This window comes from Diplotaxodon limnothrissa, linkage group LG3, assembly GCF_057381915.1.
Source record: "Diplotaxodon limnothrissa isolate DT_005_m linkage group LG3, D_limnothrissa_male_GT1.1, whole genome shotgun sequence".
NCBI classification, from domain to species: Eukaryota; Metazoa; Chordata; class Actinopteri; order Cichliformes; family Cichlidae; genus Diplotaxodon; species Diplotaxodon limnothrissa.
In genome coordinates this window covers 22,788,357-22,813,007 of record NC_140598.1, presented here as the reverse complement: position 1 = coordinate 22,813,007, position 24,651 = coordinate 22,788,357, and the positions used below count along the sequence as shown (strand labels likewise).

The window sequence follows — 24,651 nt, the reverse complement described above, 5'->3', positions numbered from 1 at the left end:
CTATCAGCTACAACTGGCAGATTATTATATCCATATTATATAAATCCCCACTTTATTCCTTTTATAAAAGCATTCGATGGCTTCTAATGTACAGCTGGCTGTTTCATGTCTCAGTTCCTGCTTGCATTTATCTTTTGTTTTTTTCAAAGTTTGGTGTCAGAACAAGAGGATCTGAATCCTGTTTCATTTCTCCCCCTGTTTACAAACACATTAACATAATGTGCTACACCAGACAAAGGATTTCTTCTTAAATGCCTTGAAAAAGTATTTTTTATGTTCTTTTTGGCTTGAACTCACATCCTCCTCCCCCTCACCACCGTGTGGTTTCTTTAACAGGATGTTGTCGCCACTTTTGCTACAAAACGGTCAGTGAAACTGCAGCGTGCAGACGCTATGAAGGCAATTCTGCTTCTCCTCTGTAAGTACAGAACAAAAATTAACAACCAAAACTTCTTGTCACACAATACTGCAAAAGTACTGTAGATTAAAATGCACAGAGGTGTGTTTGAGTTCTTTGTTGATGTATAACTCGTTATAACGTATAACGTTGTTTTTGCTGCACACAGTTCTGTGACAGACTGAATGGCTGTTTTATGAAAGTTTAAAGTTATCAGATGTCTTAAAGTTAAGAGTTGCAAATGAAACTTAGTGATTTCATGTTTGTGTCATATGACTGAGAGTTTTTAGGAACACTTACACACTGTGTGGTTTGACTTTGACTTTCATATCAGTGTTGAGCACCTGCCGGACGTCAGCCCAGAGTCGTGGTAAGATTCAAGCCTGTTTATGTCTGTGTGTGTGTGTCTGCGTGTGTGTGTGTCTGTGTGTCTGCGTGTGTGTGTCTGTGTGTGTGTGTGTCTGCGTGTGTGTGTCTGTGTGTCTGCGTGTGTGTGTCTGTGTGTGTGTGTGTCTGCGTGTGTGTGTCTGTGTGTGTGTGTGTCTGTGTGTCTGCGTGTGTGTGTCTGCGTGTGTGTGTCTGCATGTGTGTGTGTGTGTGTCTGCGTGTGTGTTATAGAATGTCATTTGCATTTTTATCAGTGTTTTAGACAAAGTGAACTTTTAGAGTCATTGACTGAAAGCACTGAGATGTAAACATTTCATTTCATTCATTTGTAAACATTTTCTTCTCTAATCTAAAGATCTTCAAACTGAACCTCACCAACTGTCTCCTGCCTGCAGAATCAGGCTTTTCTTCCTAATGACACCAACACAGCTCCTAAAGCAAAATGCTAAAGCCCAATGTTTTCATTGCATTTTCTGCTACTTTATGATTCATATTTACACATTGGAAATAACAGTCAATCATTTAAAAACAACCATCATCACCCAAGAAAACTAAATAAGTCAGTTGCCTCACTGATGAAGGTCCCTTAGCTCCCCTAGCTGTTACAGTATCTTTTACCAAATCAAGCATTCTTATCGTAGCCTTAGCTCAACGCAGACGCATGTTTGCCCCTTGGTAACCAGAGATCTGTAAGACAACATGTCACACAGCAGATAAATGTCCGATCAGAGCACAAGAACAAATAACTGCTTTACTTTACTGTTTATTACTGCTGTGGGACATCATAACACATGAGTTTTATTCATTACATTTCTTCTGTGTGTGTGAAGTGAAGCACACCATCATCAGATCTCTCAGACTCATTATGGTAACGACAGCAATTGCAAAGCTCAGTTGTTACACTGTTTCACTAAGTTGGTAACTCTCTGGGTTTTTGATTAATTCAGTGAGTGCATTTATTCACTTTGGCTAACATCTGGTCTTAAATAATAACCCCTCAGAAACAGCACTGAGCTGAAAAATCAGAATTTGAGCATTTTTATTCAGCAAATGTTCAGAAAGCCCAAAAGAACCACATGCTTATCTTATTTAGGCCATTGCAAGGGAAGGAAACAGGAAGTCAGTCGACTTAGGAGGCACGGCTCTCATTGGTGCAGGTTCAACAGAGAAAGGCGCGTTTTCTTTAGGCCAAAGTTTGCATGTGTTTGTAGTGGAGGAAGCTTTCTCAGCACGGGGTCGACTGTTCAACTACTGTTCACACGTAGGATGGTAACAATGTAAAGTGCCTTAAAAACCACACATTTACTACACTCACCGACTGTTTGTGGATCTGAGTGGATTATGTAGAGATGTTGCTGATGATGTGTTTTTCTCTCCAGGTATGATGGTACATTTCTCACTGATTTTTTTACCAGATCCCAGCTCGTTTTGTTTGTTATTTTGGCCTTTGTTCACCCCAGAGTCAAAGCTTTCAGTTTAGTAACTTGTAAATTTGTTTCTGGGTATAACTTTGGGGACCACGGCAGGGTCACCTTCCTTTTAAACACTTATGCTGTGCTCTGTCAATTGTGTCTCTGTCTCTCTCAGCCTCTTTGAAGGTCACTCCCAACTGGTCCCAGTTTTTCGAGTACGAGCACATCAGTCTGAGCTGTGAGCGGATCGCCTCCGGTGAATGGACAGTGTGGAGATCCCCAGCGAAAAAAGGGTCAGTTTACTGCTCAAATTACTAAAATCACAAAACTGGCATGTTAAAGGAAGAGCACTCTTTATGTTTCACTCAGCTAATTCATCCTTTCAGTTGCTGTTGTGCAGGAAGAAAATCATTTCTACCAAGATGTTTTCAGTGTCTGAACCTGATAAAGTCATTTTCAGTGAATTAACCTAACTGCAGACTGAAAGCAAATAAAAGGAGATGTTAAAGAAAAGCAATCAGCAAAACAAAGAGCAAATTCCAGCGGTCTCATAACAACCTGCTGACAAACTGATATTTGACTGGTGATTCAGAGCACCAAAGTACTTTATGAGTGACAGTGAGCGTCAGCAGGCATCTGGCAAAATGCCTGGTTTGAGAATTTCTTGCATAATTTACAACTTTGGACTGTAAAATGTATCCAGTATAGTACTGAATTAGATAATTAGTTTATTCATAAGTCGTCTAAAAATGAAGTTGAGATTCAGGTTAACACAAACGATGTTTCTCAGGTTGAAAGTGTCTGACTGCACATCAGGCTGGGGTATTCAAACTTCCTCTACCTGTGAAATTAAGAGAGTCACACATTCAGACTCCGGGGTTTACTGGTGCCAGTCCACACACGGTCACAGCAGCAACGCCATCAGCATCACTGTCAATGGTAAGATTCATTAAACTGCATTTCAGCATGCCTGAAGGAGAAGCTACATAACTCCTGCTTCCTGTTTCTATGAAATTTAATGTGACTCATTCATGTGTGAATCAGCTCTTCTCTCTCCAATAGACTTTTGCAACATTTGCAACTTTACACGTTAGTGTTTTACAGGGAACTAGTTGTGATAAAGGGAAGCACATCAATATAAACCAAAAAGGTTTAGTTCAGTTAAGTGGACTCATTTTTATACACAACTTGCTTCATTCATTCGGGCCGATCGTGGCTCAAGAGTTGGGAGTTCCTCTTGTAATCTTAAGGTTGCCGGTTCGAGCCCCGGCTCGGACAGTCTGGTCGTTGTGTCCTTGGGCAAGACACTTCACCTGCCGCCTACTGGTGATGGCCAGAGGGGCCGATGGTGCGGTATGGCAGCCTCGCTTCTGTCAGTCTGCCCCAGGACAACTGTAGCTGCCTCCACCAGTGTTTGAATGTGAGAGAATGAATAGTGGAATTGTAAAGCGCTTTGAGGGGTCCCGAAAAGCGTTATATAAATGCAATCCATTATTATAATTATTATTCTCCCATTAACACAAGCACTATTGACTAACTTGATATTTGGCATTGAGACTGGTGCAGTCAGGGATTGAACCACCAGCCTTTTGGTTGGTGGTCTGGCTCAGGGCTGCGGCTCCAAACAAGCCACACTTTTGCAGTCTAACATTAAAGTCTGTGAGCTGTAGCTCTTTGATGTGTTTCTGATCAGCAGCGACCTGCTCTACTTTCTGTGCCACAGCCAACCAGAGCTAATGTTCCATGTTATGTCAGTAAGCTCTCTGCATGTGGAAAAAATGATCTATAATGCTGCACATTTCTTGCTGTATGGGGCTGTTCATGATCTGTTTTAGAAATGGATGGCTGATTGACCTCTATGAGGCTGGTAGCTAACCTGTGCAGTGTTAGGTTCCCTAAACTGGGACGCTGAAATAAAATCATTTTTAAAAGCAGATAAATTACATTTTAGCAATACCAAAAATGATCCCACTCGGCCTGTTGAATATCAGTTGTGTATGTGGACGCAACACCTCCAGTCCTTCTCTGTAAACCACAGTGACCTAATTTCTTTCCTGCAGAGATTCAGAGATAGCTGATTTTGTTAGCATAATTGTTCTAGGGCAGTCACCTCTTCCCTGTAGGCTGTCTCCTCACCTGATATCACACAACAACATATTTCATTTTTCTGGAGGTTTAGAGAACCCAGTGATCCTGCTGAGTCCTGCTGCCCCTGTGGTGGAGGGAGAGAACATCACTCTGCACTGTAGAACAAAGAATCCCTCCAACCTCCCTGCTAATTTCTTTAAAGATGATCACCCCATCAAAAGTGAAACTGCAAACCACACGGCCATCTACCAAGCATCTAAAGCTGATCAAGGTTCCTACAAATGTCACATAAGTGGTCATGGGGAATCACCATCCAGCTGGCTGCTGATACAAGGTAAGGAACAAAGTCATTTCACTAAATAACAGCTGTCTGCTTAAGCTGCTGCCTGTGACATGACCCAGATAAGTGAATGAATGGATGCAGACAGCTGTATAAAGACATAGTGAGGGTAAAGATGACTGAAGAAGAAACATTCAGTGCATCCTGGGAATCCCCCAGCAGCCTACACCTAAATGCAGCTTAACTAAGGGAGGATTCAGGGTAAGAGTGGACATGCAGCCAAAGTCCACAAAAGTCATAAAGCCAAAGTAACTTGTGTTTTGCCCACATACACCGATGGTGATCTCACAATCTAAACAGATTAACTGGCATTCATCAGGATTCATTCAGTTCAAGTATGAACAGGACGGCTGTGAGTATGCTGAAGGAACATCCTAAAAATCTCTTCTTTACTCTTGGATTTGGTTACCTGACATCATGTATTTATTAGGATTTGTGTTAATTAGAAAATCTTATTGTAAAACTAATTGTGTTACCAGTCTCAGTGAGATTCGTAGCACTGCAATACATCATCCAACACGTTGCTTTATATGTAATAATGTGTGCCCAGTCGAACTGGGGTTTGTAACGGTTGGGCGACCGTGGCTCAGGGGGTTGGGAATCGCATCTGTAACCGGAAGGTTGCCGGTTCGATCCCTGGGCTCTCTGTCCTGGTCGTTGTGTCCTTGAGCAAGACACTTTATCCTACTTGCCTACTGGTGTTGGCCAGAGGGGCCGATGGCGCGATATGGCAGCCTCGCTTCTGTCAGTCTGCCCCAGGGCAGCTGTGGCTACAACTGTAGCTGCCTCCACCAGTGTATGAATGTGAGAGTGAATGAATAGTGGTATTGTAAAGCGCTTTGGGTGCCTAGAAAAGCGCTATATAAATCCAATCCATTATTATTATTAAATATATATGATTTTAAAATACATATTATATTAATATTAGTTGTAATGCCTTGCATGAATGGAATTCTGATTGGGGCTCAGCAACATAATAAATACATTAATTGAATTTTGTTGCAATTTTTTAGTGTAAAAAAGTTTTGACACGTGTATCATAGAAACAAAGTGAACTAGAAAAATTTGCATTTCCTGCGAAAATGCTGTGTGGATGCCTTAACGCTGAAGATGTCTGCTGAAAAAAGCTGAAAAAGTTTGAAAAAAAAAAACAAAACATTGCCCTGAGCAGGATTCGAACCTGGCCCTTCTGGTCTAAAGGCGGCAATTCACCTCACTGCACCAAACTCATTCACACAAAGAAGAGGTGGAGAGAGTGACAATTGTGGTGAAATTAGCAGAAGCTGCTTAGAATTGTGCTGATAAGAGGTGAAAAAGCTAAACATTTGGCAGAAAAGAGGTGAATCAGAAGAATTTCTGCTGAAAAGAGGCAAAGAAGCAAAAAGATGAGCTGAAAAGAGGTGTAGAAGCAGAAGTACTTGCTGAAGATGGCTGTATGTGTAATGACACACTGGAGAGCAGTGACACACAAGAAAGCAGAGCGCATGCAAGCAGGGAACATGTGTAGCAACTGTCACAGGTAGGATTCAAACCTCTGCCACCGGGTCTCACGGCAGATGCCCTACCCTCTGAGCCAAATGAGTTCTGGTCACAAGCAAAGATATGATGAGAGGGACAATGTGCACTGTGGAGCAGAAGCTCAAATTAGCAGAAAAGAGGTGAAGAGGAAGAACTTTGTTGTGAAATGAGGTAAAGAAACTGAAATTTGTGCTTAAAACAAGTGAAAAAGCTGAACTCTGAAATCCTGCTAAAACAGCAGAAGAGGCTGACATTTTTCAGCTACTCATTGAGCCAAACTGGTTCTCACGTAACTGAAAAAAGGTGGAAAAGCTTACAATTCTAATGAAAACAGCAGAAGAGGCTGAGATTTGTGCTGATAAGAGGTGAAAATGCTGAACCAATCAGAGGTACTGCTTCTGTCTGCTTCATCAGGCTGTGTACTTGTATGTATTTCTGCCATAGACTGTTAACAAGAATGTGAGGTCCATATTAGAAAAGCTGCTAAAATCATAAAACTTTGCAGAATTGTAATAAATTATCAATATGAATTACCGGTCTGTGATAGTGTATAAATTTGTACTCAAAAACTAGGTGGGATAGAAGCATAATTCTTGCACTGGGTGAATCAGCGGACTTTGGTGTACTTTGACTACGATTTACATAGCTCTTTGTATCTCCGTCGCGGAGACATGACGAGAGAAGAAATGGCTTAATTTTCGGAGTTTGAAAAATGAGAGGAGGACAGATTTCCACCCCTCAAACATGTTTTTGCAGAAACACTGTAATTTCGCTTAAATAGTATGAAATAGCAGTAATACTATGATTTGGCAGAAATACTACTTTTTAGCACAAATACTATTGTACAGAATAGCGTACGTCAGTTTAATGCTGGGTGGTGCTGCAATAGTAACTATCCTCGGTCAGAAGGAGAGGCTGACATCCAGGGATTAGATTACCACAGGTGGAGTTTATTGGCGGTCAGATGGATGGTACAGGGAGGCATGGCATACAGTAGGAGGATGTGGAGAGGTGATATGGTGTGGTTTCTATGATTAAGAACACTGGCAACAAATTCCTCCACTACAAATCAGTCTGATACCACTTCTTACAGGGTTCACGTTTACTAAGGCACTACCCAAAAGGCGCCACAAGAGGGCACTCCAACACAAGAGATGACCTATTTACACTGTAAACACCCCCTACTTAGCCACTACATACTACAGTGATATTACAGTATACAAATTCACACAAATACTATGATTTGGCAGAAATACTATGACTTAGTAGTAATACTATAACATAACAGTTCAATGTTCTTGCACAAATACCACAATATGGCAGAAATACTATGTTTTAGCATAAATACTGTGATTTGGTATAAATACTACGATTTGGCACACATACTATATTCCGCAGATACACTATAACATAACAGATATTCTACGACTTAGTAGTAATACTATAACATAACAGAATTATTAATTGGGCACAAATACCACAATTTGGCAAAAATACTATGATTGGGTACAAATACTATGATTTGGCAATAATACTGCATTTTAACACAACTACTGAGATTTGATTGAAATATTATGATTTTGAAGAAATACTATTACTCCATACAAATACGATGCTTTGGGACAAATACTATGTTTGGGTTCCAATACTATGATGTGCAACAAATACTATGATTTGGCACAAGTACTATGATTTAGTACAAATACTATGATTTGGCAGAAATACTATGCCTTAGTAGTAATACTATAACATAAGAGATATACTATGGTTTTGCAGACAAACCAAGTTTTCTGCACAAATACCATGATTTGGAACAAATGCTATGATTTAGCAGAAATACTAAGATTGGGTACAAATACTATGATTTGGCAATAATACTGCGTTTTAACAACAACTACTGAGATTTGATTGAAATACTATGACTCCATACAAATACGATGCTTTGGCACAAATACTATGATTTGGCAGAAATACTATGACTTAGTAGTAATACTATAACATAACAGATTTCCTAAAAAAAACTATGAAATTGCAGTAATTCTATGACTTGGCAGAGATACTACGTTTTAGTACAAATACTATAACAACGCAGAAATACTATGACTTAGTAGTAATACTATAACATAACAGTTCAATGTTCTTGCACAAATGCCACAATATGGCAGAAATACTATGTTTTAGCACAAATACTGTGATTTGGTATAAATACTACGATTTGGCACAAATACTATATTCCGCAGATACACTATAACATAACAGATATTCTACAACTTAGTAGTAATACTATAACATAACAGAATTATTAATTGGGCACAAATACCACAATTTGGCAAAAATACCATGATTTGGCACAAATACAATGACATGGCAAAAATACTATGATTGGGTACAAATACTATGATTTGGCAATAATACTGCATTTTAACACAACTACTGAGATTTGATTGAAATACTATGATTTTGAAGAAATACTATTACTCCATACAAATACGATGCTTTGGGACAAATACTATGTTTTGGTTCCAATACTATGATGTGCAACAAATACTATGATTTGGCACAAGTACTATGATTTAGTACAAATACTATGATTTGGCAGAAATACTATGCCTTAGTAGTAATACTATAACATAAGGGATATACTATGGTTTTGCAGACATACTATGTTTTTGCACAAATACCATGATTTGGCACAAATGCTATGATTTAGCAGAAATACTATGAATGGGTACAAATACTATGATTTTGCAATAATACTGCGTTTTAACAACAACTACTGAGATTTGATTGAAATACTATGATTTAGAAGAAATACTATGACTCCATACAAATACGATGCTTTGGCACAAATACTATGATTTGGCACAAGTACTATCATTTAGTACAAATAATGTGATTGGGCAGAAGTACTATGTTTCAGTACAAATACTATGATTTGGCAGGAATACTCTGATTTAGCAGAAATACTATGTTTTAACATAAATACTATCTTTTGGCAGAAATTCCTGCTAAAAAGGACTATTTCTGCTTTTTAGCAGAAATACTGTAATTTGGCATAAATACTATAATTTGGTATAAATACTGTGATTTGGCACATATAATATATTCAGCACATATACTATAACATAACAGAAATATTATGATTTGGCCCCAAAACCATGATTTTGCACAAATACCATGATTTGGCAAATATACTATGATTTTTCAAAAAATACTATGATTTAGCAGAAGTACTAAGATGTAGTAGAAGTACTTTGCTTTAGCAGAAATACTATGATTGAGGAGTAATACCTAAACATAGGAGAAATATTGATACACAGACACACATACACAGACAGTAAAGGGAACAGGAGCTGTTGAGAGTCTGGGCTTGGTATATGTAGGTCAGTTAAATTAGCTGCACCTGCTGTAGTCAGCCCTTACACACGCAGACACAGAGAGAGGTGTGAGTTTTCTTCAGTGTATTTCTGACATTCAGGATTCCCCTCGAACAAATGGCCATAATTTCCTAACCGTAGAGGCTAGAACGGTCATTCAGACATTGTTTTGTTCAGAAGAGATGGGGGAATCTTCAGGTCTTCATAATTCAGAGATAAAATATAAATTATTAAAGATATATGACTTGTAATACACTGTAACTGAGTAGAGGCGAAGCAAAAACTGCCTTGACTTGCTCTCAAACAACCTTTGGTAACTCTAAATCTATATGGAGCATCAAAATCATTCTTTCACCGTAAGAAACAGCAGGCTTTGGTGAACAGTCATGGAAATTTTCAGGGCTCTGTGGAAATCCATCAAAAAGATATGATGAGAGAAAAAAGTGACTCATTTCCAGAATTTGAAATCTGATGAAATCTGAGCGAGGGACAAATTTCCTACCCTCAAACAAGTCCAACTCATCTCAGAACGGTAATAGGTGAGAAAATAATTCTTGAATTGTGAGCATCAGGAGTGTCTGAAGATATACCGGGACAAGCCTCATGTCTTAACTTCGCTTCGTTAAGGAGATATGACAATTTGAAAATGCCTCTCATTAGAGAAATCCAGCGGTGATTTTGAACAAACTCTCCATTGAGTTTATATGGAGAGTTTTCTGACTTTGTGTTACTCTGAGGAGATTTGCAAAATAACTATGAGTCCCACAACAATGATAGGGACAGTTTCTGAAAGCCAGCAAAAATACCTACGTTTTGGTGTATAATCTGTGGGGCTTGAGTGGAAATTGAGCGAGTAGCAAGAAGTTGTTTGGACATGAAGAGAAAATTCAAACAGTTTCACTGTCCCCTCTGAGTTAATTGCATAGCAACCATAGCAACGCATGTATTTTCTGAAAAATCACAATTTTGCAACTGAAGACTTAAAGAGAGATAAGATGAAAACAGTAGAAGATCTGAAAAAGCTGAATCATACAGGAATAGCCCAATCATTTGAGAACGTTTTAAAGTTTGAATGGAGTTTCTAGGTGAAAGTATGAGGCAGTAGTTAAGTTTCAAAGACAAGAAAGTTTTAGCAGAATTGTGGAAGTTTCCCATTCATTTCAATGGGACAAATTAAAGGAAAAAAGTGTAATATTTTAAAAAGTATAATAGTAATAAACACCAAAAGTCATAGCCGGCATAAGCAGAAAGAGCAGAACAGTTTAGAGTTTGAACGGTGAAAATAGCACAAAAATTGTGGAAGTAGATCCACGGCGAAAAGTGTACGGAAACACCCGGAATAATAAAGAATAAAGAGAAACAGGAACTCAATAGTGTGGATGCCTATTAAGGCATCCACACAATAAGCAAAACAGAAGATGTCTCATAACAACAGGAAATGTGAAAACATTGAATACAGCCCAACATATTTTAACACACTGAGTCTTGTTCTGTCCCCAGATCATTCTGACCTTCCCACTCTCACACCGTCTCCCAACTCCGCTCAGATGTTTGAGTATAAGGACTTGAATCTGAGCTGCGGCATTCAAGGATGGACAGTCAAGAGATTCAGCACCTTTGACAAACAAGTGTCCGGATGTGAAGTCTGGGGAAAAGCTACTTCCTATGGTTGCATCCTCCACAAAATCAAGGGGCTCGACAGTGCTGTTTACTGGTGCGAGTCTCCTACACACCAGCGGAGCAACTCAGTCAACATCACAGTTTATGGTAGGAGCGGGTTTAAAAATCTAATTTGAAACAGAAGCCCTCAAAATGTATACGAATGAGAGAAAACTAAACACGTAATAGTCATGCTTGTAAAACACGTGTCAATGTTGTTATAACAAAAATGGTTAAATGAACACTTTCTGTTTTACACACACAAACAGTGGAGCTGTACAGCTTCACAGCTGAGCTCAGTGGATAGATGCTTTACTATGAACAAACATAGTCGAGCTAAACAGAAAAAAACATGCATTTCTATTTCACTAATGCTAGTTTTGTTTTCTTTTAATTAACAGAATCCATGATTAATCACAAAGCTGTAGTGCTGCACACTTCTAAAGCGGATAAAGTAATGATGGAGACAAAGTCCACCATGTTTAATTTCTAAGGTCTAACATACCAGGAAATAAGAAAAAGTAATTAACACATAAGTTAATGCACCATATCAGGACAAAAACTAATTGGAAAAGCAGGCTGTGAAAACCTAAATACACCTCACAATGCTGCTGCTTGTAGAAAATAATAGTTTCCAACTTCATGAGAATAGGCTGGCCAACTCTTCTTTACAGCATTGTTTCAGTTTATTAATGTGCACAGCTCTCTTAAGCTATCTTAAGAGCCCACAGGATTGCAGTCGGGTTCACTCCTGGACTTTGCATAAGTCATTGATACATTTGATCACAGAAGATGTCGTTCTTAAAATCCTGTAACTAAGTTTAAGGATGTAAATTCTCCACTGTTATCTTCTCCAATGACATACGCCAACACAATGTAAAACAGCTACCTAGACTCCCACAAGACTGATTATCTTGTTAGTGTTGCATTAAACAGCTTTCATTGAAAAAGCAGGCCTCAAATCAGAAGTGCATGAGTGCCTGGTATAACTCACAAAAGTGTGCCTTAAAGCAGATAACCTGCAAGCTGTAGAGAAAAAGGCAGCTCACTATTCTAGATCTTCATTTAGACTGGAAGAAGAGTTTGCTGCTCTATAATAAAAAGACGTCTTAGTATTTGTCACTGAATCAAGACAACAAAAACAACCCCAGGTTTCCTCAGGTGACCACAATATTTTAATACACAGAGAAGAACATGCAATAGAAATTAAAGGTACTGCACTGCAGTGGTCTAAATCATGCCATATCTATCTAATAAACTCTGTTTTCATGTAGATTGATATCTCTCCTCACACACAAAGGTTAATTATGAAGTTCCACAGGGTTTAGTGGTGGAATCAATTATATTTTTCCCAAATATATTTTTCCTATCATCACTTTGGTGCAGATAATACCCAGCTTTATCTATCCATGATGACACACACTGATTAGCTAAACTGCAGGAATTTCTTAAGGACCTGGGTGAGCTGTGATTCAGATGAAACTAAGATTATTGTCATTGCACTAAAAATGTTAGAAACATTGTATCTAACCAAAATGCTTACTCTGAGTGGGATTACCTTGGCCTCCAGTAACACTGCGAGGAGTCATTTTTGACCAGGATATGTCCTTCCATGTACATATTAAACAAATGTATAGGGAAAGTGCTGCATATCTGCAAGAAACGTTCATGCAAAAAACTAGTTCAGTCATTTATTACTCAGAATCTGCACTGTTGTAATTTATTATGATCAGGATGTTCAGATGACCCACAATGACAGTGACTACTGTTGTAAATTGCTGCAATAAAAATGAAACCGAATTGAACTGCATCTTGTAGAAGTACTCACACTTGCTGATGATCAAATAATCAAGTGCATTTGACTAGTAGCACCTGCCCAGAATACTTCCTCACCCACTGTTTCTCTATTCTGGCTTAATTTGTTTTATATGTCATGTCATGCAGTTCCTCTGAGGTTTTACTTACTTAATTTTAAGAACTTTAAGGAATCAGAATATTTTATGTCCTGATACTTGAAACCTTAGCAACTAAGGAAGGTTTACTTTCTTTATTTACACTGATTTTATCTGCCTCTCATCAGACAGTGCTAGATAAATAAAGCTGAATAGCATGTTCTGCTACATGGCATTACTCGTGTATTCAAACATTTTGTTTTTATCTCTCAGAACGAGAATATACTCCAGTAATCCTGCAGAGTCCCGTCCTCCCCGTGATGAAGGGAGCTAACGTTACTCTGCTCTGTGAATCAAAGAACAGTCAATCCGACATCCCAGCAACTTTCTATAAAAATGAATCTATTATTGGGACTGCGCCTAGAAGTCACATGATCATCTATAACGTCACAAAGTCTCATGAGGGCATGTACAAGTGTAACATGAGTGTGGGAGTGTCTCCATTCAGCTGGCTGTTCATCATAGGTAAGGACTGAAAATCCAAGGAATGACATGACTGGTGACTTTGGTCTTTTTTCTTTGATGTGTATTAGACACTGTTCATCTGTGGTTTAGAGAGAAGATAAAAAGAGCTTTTTTCCAGCAAGATCTGAAGGAAAAAAATGTCCATCCCGGTTTTCCCTCCAAGGCACGAGCGATAAGCAGAGTTTTGTCCTTTCCTTATAAGATTCCTAATTATTCAAAGTAACACTCAGGTATGCCATTCAGCTGGGTTAGTTACGACGTCGGGAGCAGCTTGGGAGAACAAGGAAACACAGACTGCTTCAGGTTGTCTTCCCAAATCGACTCAAAGGTTTATTTGATACACAGCAGTTTATATAGAGAAAAAAAGGTTCGTGTGTCAGCAAGTTCTCAGTTCAAACCGGTACAGACCAAATAAGGAAACGTCTTCCTGCCTTGTGAGCAAAGAAGTATCCTGTGTGTAGTTTATCAGTTCAGCTACAATTTATGATCATCCCAGCAAAATACACTCCTAGACATAAAATACAGAGTTCTTTCATTAGTGAATTCTGAAACAAACCACCTGGCCTTTAACGAGCCTTTTTCTAAGAGATAAAGAAGGGAGGATGGGAGTAAGGAAGTGGTCTCGTCTCTGTGGTGTTTTCGACCTTGGGGTACCAGCCTGTGAGTCCTACACATTAATTCTTGGGTCAGAGAGAAAGAGAAAAACAACTATTAAATGGGCCTTATTGAGTAACTCTTTTCTGTATAATATCACAATAAAACAATATCCTGTAAATGCTACCGTGGTATCAAAATATCACAACAGTTCTCTCCTTTTATCATGAAATGATAACATAGCATAAAGACAGAATGTAATAACATAATATAAAGACAAATCATAAACATAAAACAAATCATAAATGTAACTAGTCCTTCGAGCAAGCTTAATATCAAAAATTCCGAGAGCGTATACATGGTATCACACAACAGACAATAATCATCGAAAACATGCTGCAACGGTTACAAAGGCTACAATTAGTTCCTTCCATTTTCCAAACGTGTCCTGTAGCCACTTATCTAGCCACTGACCGTGACCTGCATTGGCAATTAGTTCTATCTTCAATGCTTCAAGTCTATTCATAGCTTGTGTGAATGAACCGTTAGGAGCGGTATTATTGGGAATGAAAGTACAGCATACATCAACGGTTACTAGACCACAGGTACCGGTCCAATTAACAGGTAGAGCTAATCTAAGAGTATTATTGCACATCCAATAAGCATGTGGGATTGCTCTAGTTAGGCGCGTGACCATGTGTGATTTAACTAACTCCCCCCAGTCAGTATCATTTAAGACACCGTCTGGGGGAACAATGATCGAGTCTCTGCTCGAACTTGAACTGTGTGTGTGTTCCTCCAGATATGATACAACTTCAGCCACAGAGAAAGCTAGCCATGTCTCATTACAGCGTGCACCTGGGGAGTCAGAGAAAAATGTATAGTTATCCTTTGTATGATCTATGTGTGTGTCTGGGCCAGTTAACTTTAGTCTGCGCAGACATATCATACTAGTATTAAAATGGAGAGGGATCTGTCCTAAGGGCAGTGAGGGCTTTAACCTATTCTTGGGGCGTTTCATTGGGGCGCAGGTCCCTGCGGTGTCATTAGATAACTTCAATAATTCGCCTAATGGAGTCTCAGGGTTAGTTGGTGTGTGTGTGTGTCTAAGTAAGCAGTCGAGAGGGCTCAGAGTCAACTGTAAAGTGTCTTTAAGGAGAGCATTATCTCCACCGATTTTCTCTAGTCCCTCAGTCAGGGGGAAACCGGATATGGGGTATCCTACTATAACCTGTTCTGGATTAGCCTTTGAACAGACATAACAGTTACTGTTTCCTAAATCACGAGCGGCTGTTCTGGCATTTTCATACCAGGCGTTAGCTCCTGCTCTAGAGGGTGCATAAAATGGTTTATTAGTGGCGTCTATGTTGCTATTTACTGATTTTAGGGAACGTAATGAGTGCATTAAGTAGGTGTCTTGCAAAATAGAGCATGAGGTATAGTCAGCAAAATGTGACCTGCAGAAATATGAACATGGTTGCAGTCTACAATACAAAATAGCAAAGAAAAATCCTAAGGTTAATGCGATAGATATGATAAATAACCTAAATATATAAGAAAAACAGTTCTTCAGTCGTCTCCTGGCCTGGTCCCAGGTTCGAGAGACACAGAATAAGCGTCGTGTGATGACAATGGGCATTTCATTTTCTCCATGATCAGGATGTAATGAGTCTGGCTTTATCAGGTTAGACATCATGTGGTACTTTTGGCTTTCTGTTCCTGCTGGATGTTTGAGTACCTTGTCGTTGTTCTTTCAGGCGTTGTGTGTTAATCAGTGATTGTGTGTGTGTATGTACATTGGATCCTGGCGCTGGCTTGCCGGAGATGTCGTCTACCCGTGTGTTTATTTGCTCTGGTTCCGGGCGTTGGCCCGCCGGAGATGTCATCTGCTTGATCCGACGCCTGAGATGGTCCGATTGGGCTGGTCTTAACCCTGCTGGCATGAATCCACTGAGGTTGTCCGTCTGTGAGGATGCTGGTTCTTCGTCACTGCCAGTACAGTCTGGGGCTGGAACACGCGCGGCCTCCCAGAGTGTCCTTGGTTTTAGTGGCTTCTCCAACATGCATCTCCTTGTCTCCACTGGTGGAACTGTGGAGGGGAAAGGCTGAGAGAGACAAACTTTCTGATAGTTATTATTCAGTTTTTCTACCAGGTTGTGAACATCAGTGGACAATGCAATATACATCACCTTCTACTAGCGGTGCCCCTCTGGAAGCTGACCATGGTGTTGGAAATAATCTTATTTCAAATGGAGATAATTTGGTTACTGCAGATGGAGTCATTCTAATCTCACAGAGTACTTGAGGAAGTAATTTGACCCAGGTCATTAAAGTTTTAGCACACTTTTGAATTACTTCTAATGTGAATGAAGATCCTCTATCACTGTTAATCTGGTGAGGTATTCCGAATCTGGGTATTATTTCATTGCTCAACTTTTGACAGACTACTTCTGCAGTTTCTTCTGAGGTTGGATAAGCTTCTACTCATTTACTAAATTGATCCACTATTACCAGTAAGTACTTGATGCTTCCTTGCGCTGGCATATGTGTAAAATCAATTTGTAATGTATGAAATGGAAAATCTGGTTGTGGTAAATGCTGATGTTTTGCTTTTGATTTTCCTACATTAGTTCGCGCACATGTTAGACAGGTTGCTAATATGCTTTTTACTGCATGTGATGTTTTCTCAATTACAAATCTTGATTTTATTGCCCCTATTACCCCTCTTTGTCCGACATGACTCACACAGTGAAAATGTCGGGCAAGGACTGGCATCAGGGAATATGGGAGGGCAATCAAACCCTTAAGATTTTGTATAAGCCATCTCTGTCATCTAAGGTACAGTCATTATTCTATGCATAGGCTTGCTCTTGTATGAATTTTAAATCAACATTCGTGTCTAAATAGTCTGGGAGTGTAACAAGTGGCAGCTGTAGGGGCACAGATAATACTTCCTGCGGAGGTGGGAGCTGTGATGCAGCTGCAGCCTTGGCTGTCACGTCTGCTAAGGCATTACCTGTTGCTTCGTCTGTGTCAGCTGTACTGTGTCCTTTCGTTTTCACAACTGCAATGGCCGATGGCAGCTGTATAGCCTGAAAAAGTCTTTGAACAAAATCAGAATTTAGCAATTTATTTTCCATCAGCAGATCTAAATCCTCTTTGTCTCCACAATGTGCCAAAGTCATGCACAACGCCAAATGCATAGCGGCTGTCTGCGTAAATTGTCACATGCTTATCCAAATGTAGCTCACAGGCGCGTATTAAAGCCATGAGCTCTGCTTTTTGTGCTGAGTGAAATGGTAATGAGTGAGCCTCTAGTATGATGTCAGGCACTGTTACCACTGAATAGCCACAAAGAAATGAGTTGTCACTCGGCCTTGAACAGGACCCGTCCACATAAACCGTGGCTGAGTCTGGGATAGGTGTTTGCTCTAAATCTGGACGTGGTGCTGTGGATTCCTGTATACGTGTCATGCAGTCATGATCATCAAGCCTGTCTGAGCCATCCTGTCGGTCAGAAGAACACAGCATAGGATCAATAAATGTGCTGGCGAATTGGGTGTGCTGCTCGCTTTTATAGTGAGATTTGCATATGTTGTGTAGTTATGTTTGCTAGAATGGTCGTGACCTGGTGATTGGTGTGTAGAATAGTGTCATGTGAGAGTGTGAGCTTCTCGCAGTCCCTTATCATGATAGAGCAAGCTGCTACTGCCCTCAGGCAGGCCGGCATTCCTGAACAACCACGGACAGCACCTTTGAGTGGCGGAGATCAGCACTCCCTTTAATGCATTGAAAGAGACAGTCATTTCTGTGGATCACAGTATTCGAGGAGGCTTCTCTTTTTTACAACAGAATGTGGTCATGAAAAGAACAGTCTGGTATCCACTGTCTGCAATAGTTCACCATGCCCAGGAAGGACAACATTTCCTTCTGTGTAGTGGGACGAGGGACGGAGGTCACAGCTTTGACCCTGTCTGCAGTCATGGAACGTTTTCCGTGAGACAGTGTGAATCCCAAATATTGAACAGAAGTCTGACAATACTGCATTTTCTTTGCTGATGCTTTGTGGCCAGTCTTTTGGAGGTGCTGGAGAAGCATGTGTGTAGCAGTTTGACATAGTTTTTCACTTTCAGCACAGAGGAGGAGGTCATCCACATGTGGATCAGGGTGTAGCCCTGGAGGAGTGAAGCACCATTGAGAAAGCAGCAGAGCTGTCTATCATGCCTTGAGGCAGACGAGTCCAAGTGTACTGCTTATTTCTATGTGTGAATGCAAATAACGGCTGTGTGTCTTCATGCACAGGTACTGAGAAAAAGGAGCGGAGCATAAATCCACCACGGTAAAGTGTGTATGCAATGCATGTCAATATGCTGTGAACATCTGAAACGAGAGGTGGCAGAGGAATGTTGACTGCATTGATTTGCCTTAAGTCTTGTATGAAACGCCATACGCCAGGTTTGTTAGGCTTTGGCACAGGATTGACAGGAGTGTGGGCTTTATTACTCCTGTAGTCAATAAATCTCCTATCATGACATCTAGGGCTGCGGCTTTTTCGGCAGAAATGGGATGTTGCTTGACATATACTGGCTTGTTGTGTTTTAATAGGTGTACGTGATAAAGTGTACAGTCAATAAATCCTATATCATTCTCACTTTTAGACCACAATGTCATATTCTGGTATTCAGCTGGCAACGTAAGTGCAGAAATAGTACAGTCGATAGGGTAGGTTAGATCTATGTGACGACATATTTCGTAACCTATGTCTGAGTTATGTAACAAAATCACTGTTTGACCTTAGAGAAACAAAAGTGTGGCTCCCAGTCATGGGATTACCTGGTAGTGGCGTCTGTACACGTTTTTTTGGCACAGTGTGTGACATAGAGTACCGGACAAAAAGGATGTTGAGTTCATTCTCTGCTGAGGGTCCAGCTGACACAGAGGATGTTCCTTCTCCATCATGTCGGTACATAGGGCAGAGAAAACATAAGCTGTTATCAGTGTCAGCAAACATTTCACCCTTTATGTTAAATGAAATACACAAATTCATTTTTGCTCTGGGTGTCTGCGGCTGCTGGAAAACTGAGCTAAATTTGCACCTCTAGCTTGTCCAACAGTGCATAAAGCGTTCTATGAATACTAGGATAGATTCATCAGGCTTCTGTTTACACATAGTTACTGCATTTAAGTTAATTTTGTCTCTGGACATTGTTAGCAGGAATTCCTTTAGATTCTTAAAGAAATCGGTGATTTTGTCATTATTTACCCACAAAAACTCTGCAGTTGTGGATGCTTTATCATGCTTTGGATCTAATTCACCTATCTCTCTTATGAGTTGTGACTCGGTTACTCCAGGAATGCATTGACACAATATGTACCTGTAATCCGGACCACCCAAATGGTGATATCTGGTACTTCTCTGTAGTGCAGAGACAAAGGCTGTAGGATTTTTAAGAGGATCGGGAAGCTCTTTAATAGTTGTCACTAATTCTGAGATTTTAGGGGGCTGAATACAACACTGATCTCCTATTATCATAAAGGGGTAAGTGTCATTGACGTCACTAGATTTTGGGTCTGTTTGTTTACTACCGCGAGTGTTGGCGTAAGGACCTTTGTCATCCTGGCTTTGTTTTTCCTTTTTTCCTTTTAGATAAGTCTTTATTAAAGTTCGGGTAACAGGTATTTCTTTAGCTACCTCTAAACCTCTAGCTACGATATCGTGGCGTTTCATGTGGGTGTCTATTGTGGACACTGCCTGATGCAAAAGTTTTTCTTCATAGTCGTCTAAATTGTTTTTCATAAGTTCCTCACATTCTTCTTTCAAAAGTTTTTCTCTTTTTCTATGTTCTGCTAATTCTTCCTTGCGGCGTATATATTGTTTTTCCTGATCCTGTTTAAAGAGATGGCTAAGATCCGTTGCATGTGATTCAGATTTTTCGTCACTTTCTTTTGAGCTGGTTGGATCAGAATGCTGACATTGTTTGCGTGCAGCTGCTACAGCGACTATTAATTCGGTCTCATCGTAATGAGGTGTGGGGCTGTAGGCTGAACGGCTGAACATGCAAGACTAGCTTTTCCTGCGGTAGGTTTATGTTCTTTGCTAGAGCCTGCACTAGTTTTATTTGATGTTAAAGCATCTACACCTGGTTCCGGTCCCTTTTTCCATAGCGGTAACATTTGATGCATCACGTCGCGGCATTCTGTCATATATTTTCTACAGGACTTTTTAAGCAGACTACTTTTCTTATCACAAATGATATTCAACATTTCTACTGACCTGGTTTCTGGCGATAATCGTTCGGGATAAGGCTCCAGAAATAAATTAGAATGCATTGAACTTACAGTCCGTAAGTTGTAAACAAAGTCAGTCACATAAGCACTTCCGCATGTTCTGGATACGTGATCATGGACGTCTTCACCGATTCGCGGACGTAGGTTACACGTAACCGGAAATGGGAGTTATACTGAGCCGTTATTTGAGACTTTATTTTGTATTTTATTAATTTTTGGTTTTACAGGTACTTTAGATTTTTTATCGGACCTGTCTGTGGTCTTTGAATAATTCTGACTCATGTTCAGTGATTTCCAGAGGGGTTTACACGCTTGAAGGATTTATGTTAGTATTTTCGCTGCGGCACAGCTGAGGTTACTTTAAATTTATTGCTAGCAATTTTTGTTTGGGTGAGCAACTCTCACTTAGCGAGCAACTTCTCGCTTAACGAGCAACTTCTCGTAAAACAACAGGCAACTTCCTGTGTCTTTCTGCTTTTAATTTACTGCTTTTAACCCTTGTATGGTAATCGGGTCTGTGAGACCCGTTTTCAGTTTTCTTTCGTTTTTTTTTTTTTTTTTTTTTTTTTAACAAAATTAAATTTAATTATTTACTAGCTTTCTCTGAGTGAGCAACTTCTCACTTTTTAACGTGCGTTTCAAGACAACAGGCAACTTCCTGTGTCACTTTTTGGTGAGCAACTTCTCACTTAACGAGAAATATTCAAGACAACAGGCAACTTCCTGTGTCACTTTTTCTGAGTGAGCAACTTCTCACTTTTTAACGTACGTTTCAAGACAACAGGCAACTTCCTGTGTCCACCAACACCACACAAGGGTTAATTTACTTTATTCGGGGACTGAGGAAGTCGTCAGTGTATCTCTCTGGATCACTAAGTGAAACTTCGTCAGCATATCCCGTTTTTTTTTATGGATCGATCACTGAGAGAGGTATAATACGGTCTTTATATAAATATGAAAGACGCATATTTACCTTCTGTCAGTCAATCCCACTTCTGACGCCAAATTGAAGGAAAAAAATGTCCATCCCGGTTTTCCCTCCAAGGCACGAGCGATAAGCAGAGTTTTGTCCTTTCCTTATAAGATTCCTAATTATTCAAAGTAACACTCAGGTATGCCATTCAGCTGGGTTAGTTACGACGTCGGGAGCAGCTTGGGAGAACAAGGAAACACAGGCTGCTTCAGGTTGTCTTCCCAAATCGACTCAAAGGTTTATTTGATACACAGCAGTTTATATAGAGAAAAAAAGGTTCGTGTGTCAGCAAGTTCTCAGTTCAAACCGGTACAGACCAAATAAGGAAACGTCTTCCTGCCTTGTGAGCAAAGAAGTATCCTGTGTGTAGTTTATCAGTTCAGCTACAATTTATGATCATCCCAGCAAAATACACTCCTAGACATAAAATACAGAGTTCTTTCATTAGTGAATTCTGAAACAAACCACCTGGCCTTTAACGAGCCTTTTTCTAAGAGATAAAGAAGGGAGGATGGGAGTAAGGAAGTGGTCTCGTCTCTGTGGTGTTTTCGACCTTGGGGTACCAGCCTGTGAGTCTTACACATTAATTCTTGGGTCAGAGAGAAAGAGAAAAACAACTATTAAATGGGCCTTATTGAGTAACTCTTTTCTGTATAATATCACAATAAAACAATATCCTGTAAATGCTACCGTGGTATCAAAATATCACAACAAGATCTTTGTTGTTTGTTTCTAGATCCTGAAGATCCCAATGCCCCCACCTCAGATCCTCACAAAAACCTGTCTTCTCTGGGAATACTGCGCTACATCTTGGTGTACTTCCCATATGTAATTTCCACATTCCTCATGGCTTCTATATATCGCATGTCTGCAGGTAACACTCATCATTATGTTCAAATATCACCCGTCCATCTCGTAGTGTTGGATCTATAATCTTTACCAGAATAGAAAAACACTGGTTACTGAACATGAATATTTTTGTCATAAGCCAGAGTTACTATGTAAAAATCAGAGAATAACCAAAGTTATTGCCGCTTTGATGGAGGAAATCAAAATGCTAGAGCCACATTTAATTACAGTTCACACAAATGTCGATAAGAAAAGCAGGAAATTGGCAGACGAACTGGCCAACATCTACAGAGACATGTTTTCAGGGCTCTTAATCTACCAGTTCTGAGAAATCTGGGATGATGTGTAGAACAGCATCAAAAACAGAAATTCATTATTAGCGCATAAGTGCACCTGTATTTATTCTGTTTTTCATATCAAAAAAATTTGTATTTGAATAAGGATAACAAAAGACTAAGACATCTCATTGTGGTTCAATTTTCACTACTAATCGGGTTATTTAGGGACATGATCGATATATTAGATGATCTCATAGAGGCTTTGTGTTTCAGAAGCAACCCTTGGTAACCTCCAGTCTCTGTGTGTTTATTCTCAAACCAGTTGCTGAGTGGTTGCGAGATCAGTCACATAAAGGGTGCTGCATCAAAAACCTTCTTGCTTTGGACACTTGTAGATTGCAGTGGTTGCCCAGATGCATGGAAGATGCAGACTTTGCCTTAAAAGTAAAAGTTACACATCATCTGGTTTCTGTGACACTTTTACCACAGCTTGGCAAGTATTTGGCATTTATTTGCAGAAAAGTTAGTGTCTTCCTTTCAAATTATAGGCAACGTTTGCAATGTGCTAGTGACCAAATTAAATACAAGGAGGTCCTCAATGTATAGCTTTTTACAACCAGCTTCATGTTATGGACTGCCAGCAACTTTATCAAATCAGACAAATCACTTTTATTGTCACATCACATGTGCAGGTACATTGGTACAGTACATGTGAGTGAAATTCTTGTGTGCGAGCTTCACAAGCAACAGAGTTGTGCAAATACAATAACGTAAACAAGAAAAATACAAGAATGTCTAAATCTGAAACTAATAAATATATGTACAATATATAATAGTATATGCATTTCTGGATGTGTATACTAAATATTTTTCTACGTTTAGCAACCACTCATTGGGTCACAGAATACACATTATTCCAGAGGGGGTCAGTGACTGGATTAATGGGACCAATGGGCTAATGACTCAAAATCAATATACATAAGGGAATAAATGAAAGCTTAAATTTAAAAGCCATGATCTTCAGGCCCTCAGGCAGCACTGCAGTAACGTCTTGATATTCACATGTCCCGGCTTAGGTTTGGAAGTTGTTTTAGCCACATGTTAGTTTTAGTCACTACAATCTGCAATTCAAATAAAGTCTAATACAGTTTGGCGGTCCAGTTTTGCTGTCTTAACAGTTTCCATCCCACTTTCTGTTGGCCCCAAATTATTTAAGATGGCGACAAATAGAAGCTCAAATCTATCGTCAGACAAGAATAAGTTAACATCTACAGTCGATGTCAAATTAAGTTCAAATTAAGAATGTATTATTCAAAAGAAAAATGACTTCTTTATATTTACAGTTTGTTTCATCACTGTTGTCATTTCTTACTTTGCGCCTAACAGGCAGGAGCTCACATGTTTCCATAACGATGCCTCCACCCACCGAGGAAGACGAGGACCAGTCGTATGATGATGTCATGGCTGACGTCACCACTGAGCATAATTTCTAACTTAAACTCTTTGTCATGTTTTGCAGTCCTGGTTTTACATGAATTTTGTTGCATGTTGTTTTTAATTTTTGTATCAATAAAGTTTTACTGTTTTTTTTTTGTAAATTCATTGCTGTGTGTTTTCTTTAGTTTACATCTTCGACCTCTTAACATGAAAAATTAAGCGGTGCTTTCCTGGCAACAAACGTTATCAGGGTTAGAGGTGAGATTTTATTTATAGGATCTATTTTTAGGGCAAAGGGAGAATTTAACTGTTAGTTTCAAACTTTACTGGGTTGAAGAAGTATATTCAAAATGAATAGAACCGTGATGTTAAGCTGCCACCTGCTGATGGCTTCTTGTCACTGCATCTCTGAGAGGTGACTGTGGAGCTACAGCAGCAAACTGACTCTGAGATATTAAAGATGGAGCTTTATTAAAACACCACCAGACTTTATGCCTGACTTCAAACATACATGTGGCTTAAAACTGATGATGCATATACATGTATATTTTAGTTAGTTGGTATTTAGTTGTGTGAAGGGAACCTGCAAAGTGCGGTGTATATGACAATAAACTTCTTGAATCTTGAATATTTTTTT

At 39.5% G+C, this 24,651-nt stretch overlaps 1 protein-coding gene across 3 annotated transcripts; it reads left to right on the top strand.

Annotated features, from left to right (window-relative positions):
* The first annotated feature begins 393 nt into the window (after window positions 1–393).
* LOC146634985 (Fc receptor-like protein 5) lies at window positions 394–24,070 on the top strand. 3 transcript variants are annotated; one of them, XM_085344315.1, is made up of 9 exons: window positions 394–418; window positions 732–767; window positions 2,372–2,489; window positions 2,987–3,135; window positions 4,376–4,618; window positions 11,020–11,286; window positions 13,344–13,595; window positions 22,196–22,324; window positions 23,964–24,070. In XM_085344315.1, exons 1-9 carry the CDS (start codon window positions 394–396, stop codon window positions 24,068–24,070), a joined length of 1,326 nt encoding a protein of 441 aa, XP_085200441.1. The 3 variants fall into 3 exon arrangements, with proteins under 3 accessions (XP_085200441.1, XP_085200433.1, XP_085200425.1); XM_085344307.1 differs by having other exon boundaries at window positions 4,370–4,618; XM_085344299.1 differs by having other exon boundaries at window positions 4,370–4,618; window positions 22,187–22,324.
* The last annotated feature ends 581 nt before the right edge of the window (window positions 24,071–24,651 follow it).

Bases quoted from the DNA above. Each gene is read 5' to 3' on its own strand.
- LOC146634985 (XM_085344299.1), top strand. From the start codon at position 394: ATGAAGGCAATTCTGCTTCTCCTCT. The intron at 3,136-4,369 runs GTAAGATTCATT...ATTTTTCTGGAG, and splicing joins CATCAGCATCACTGTCAATG to GTTTAGAGAACCCAGTGATC. The intron at 22,325-23,963 runs GTAACACTCATC...TGCGCCTAACAG, and splicing joins TATATATCGCATGTCTGCAG to GCAGGAGCTCACATGTTTCC.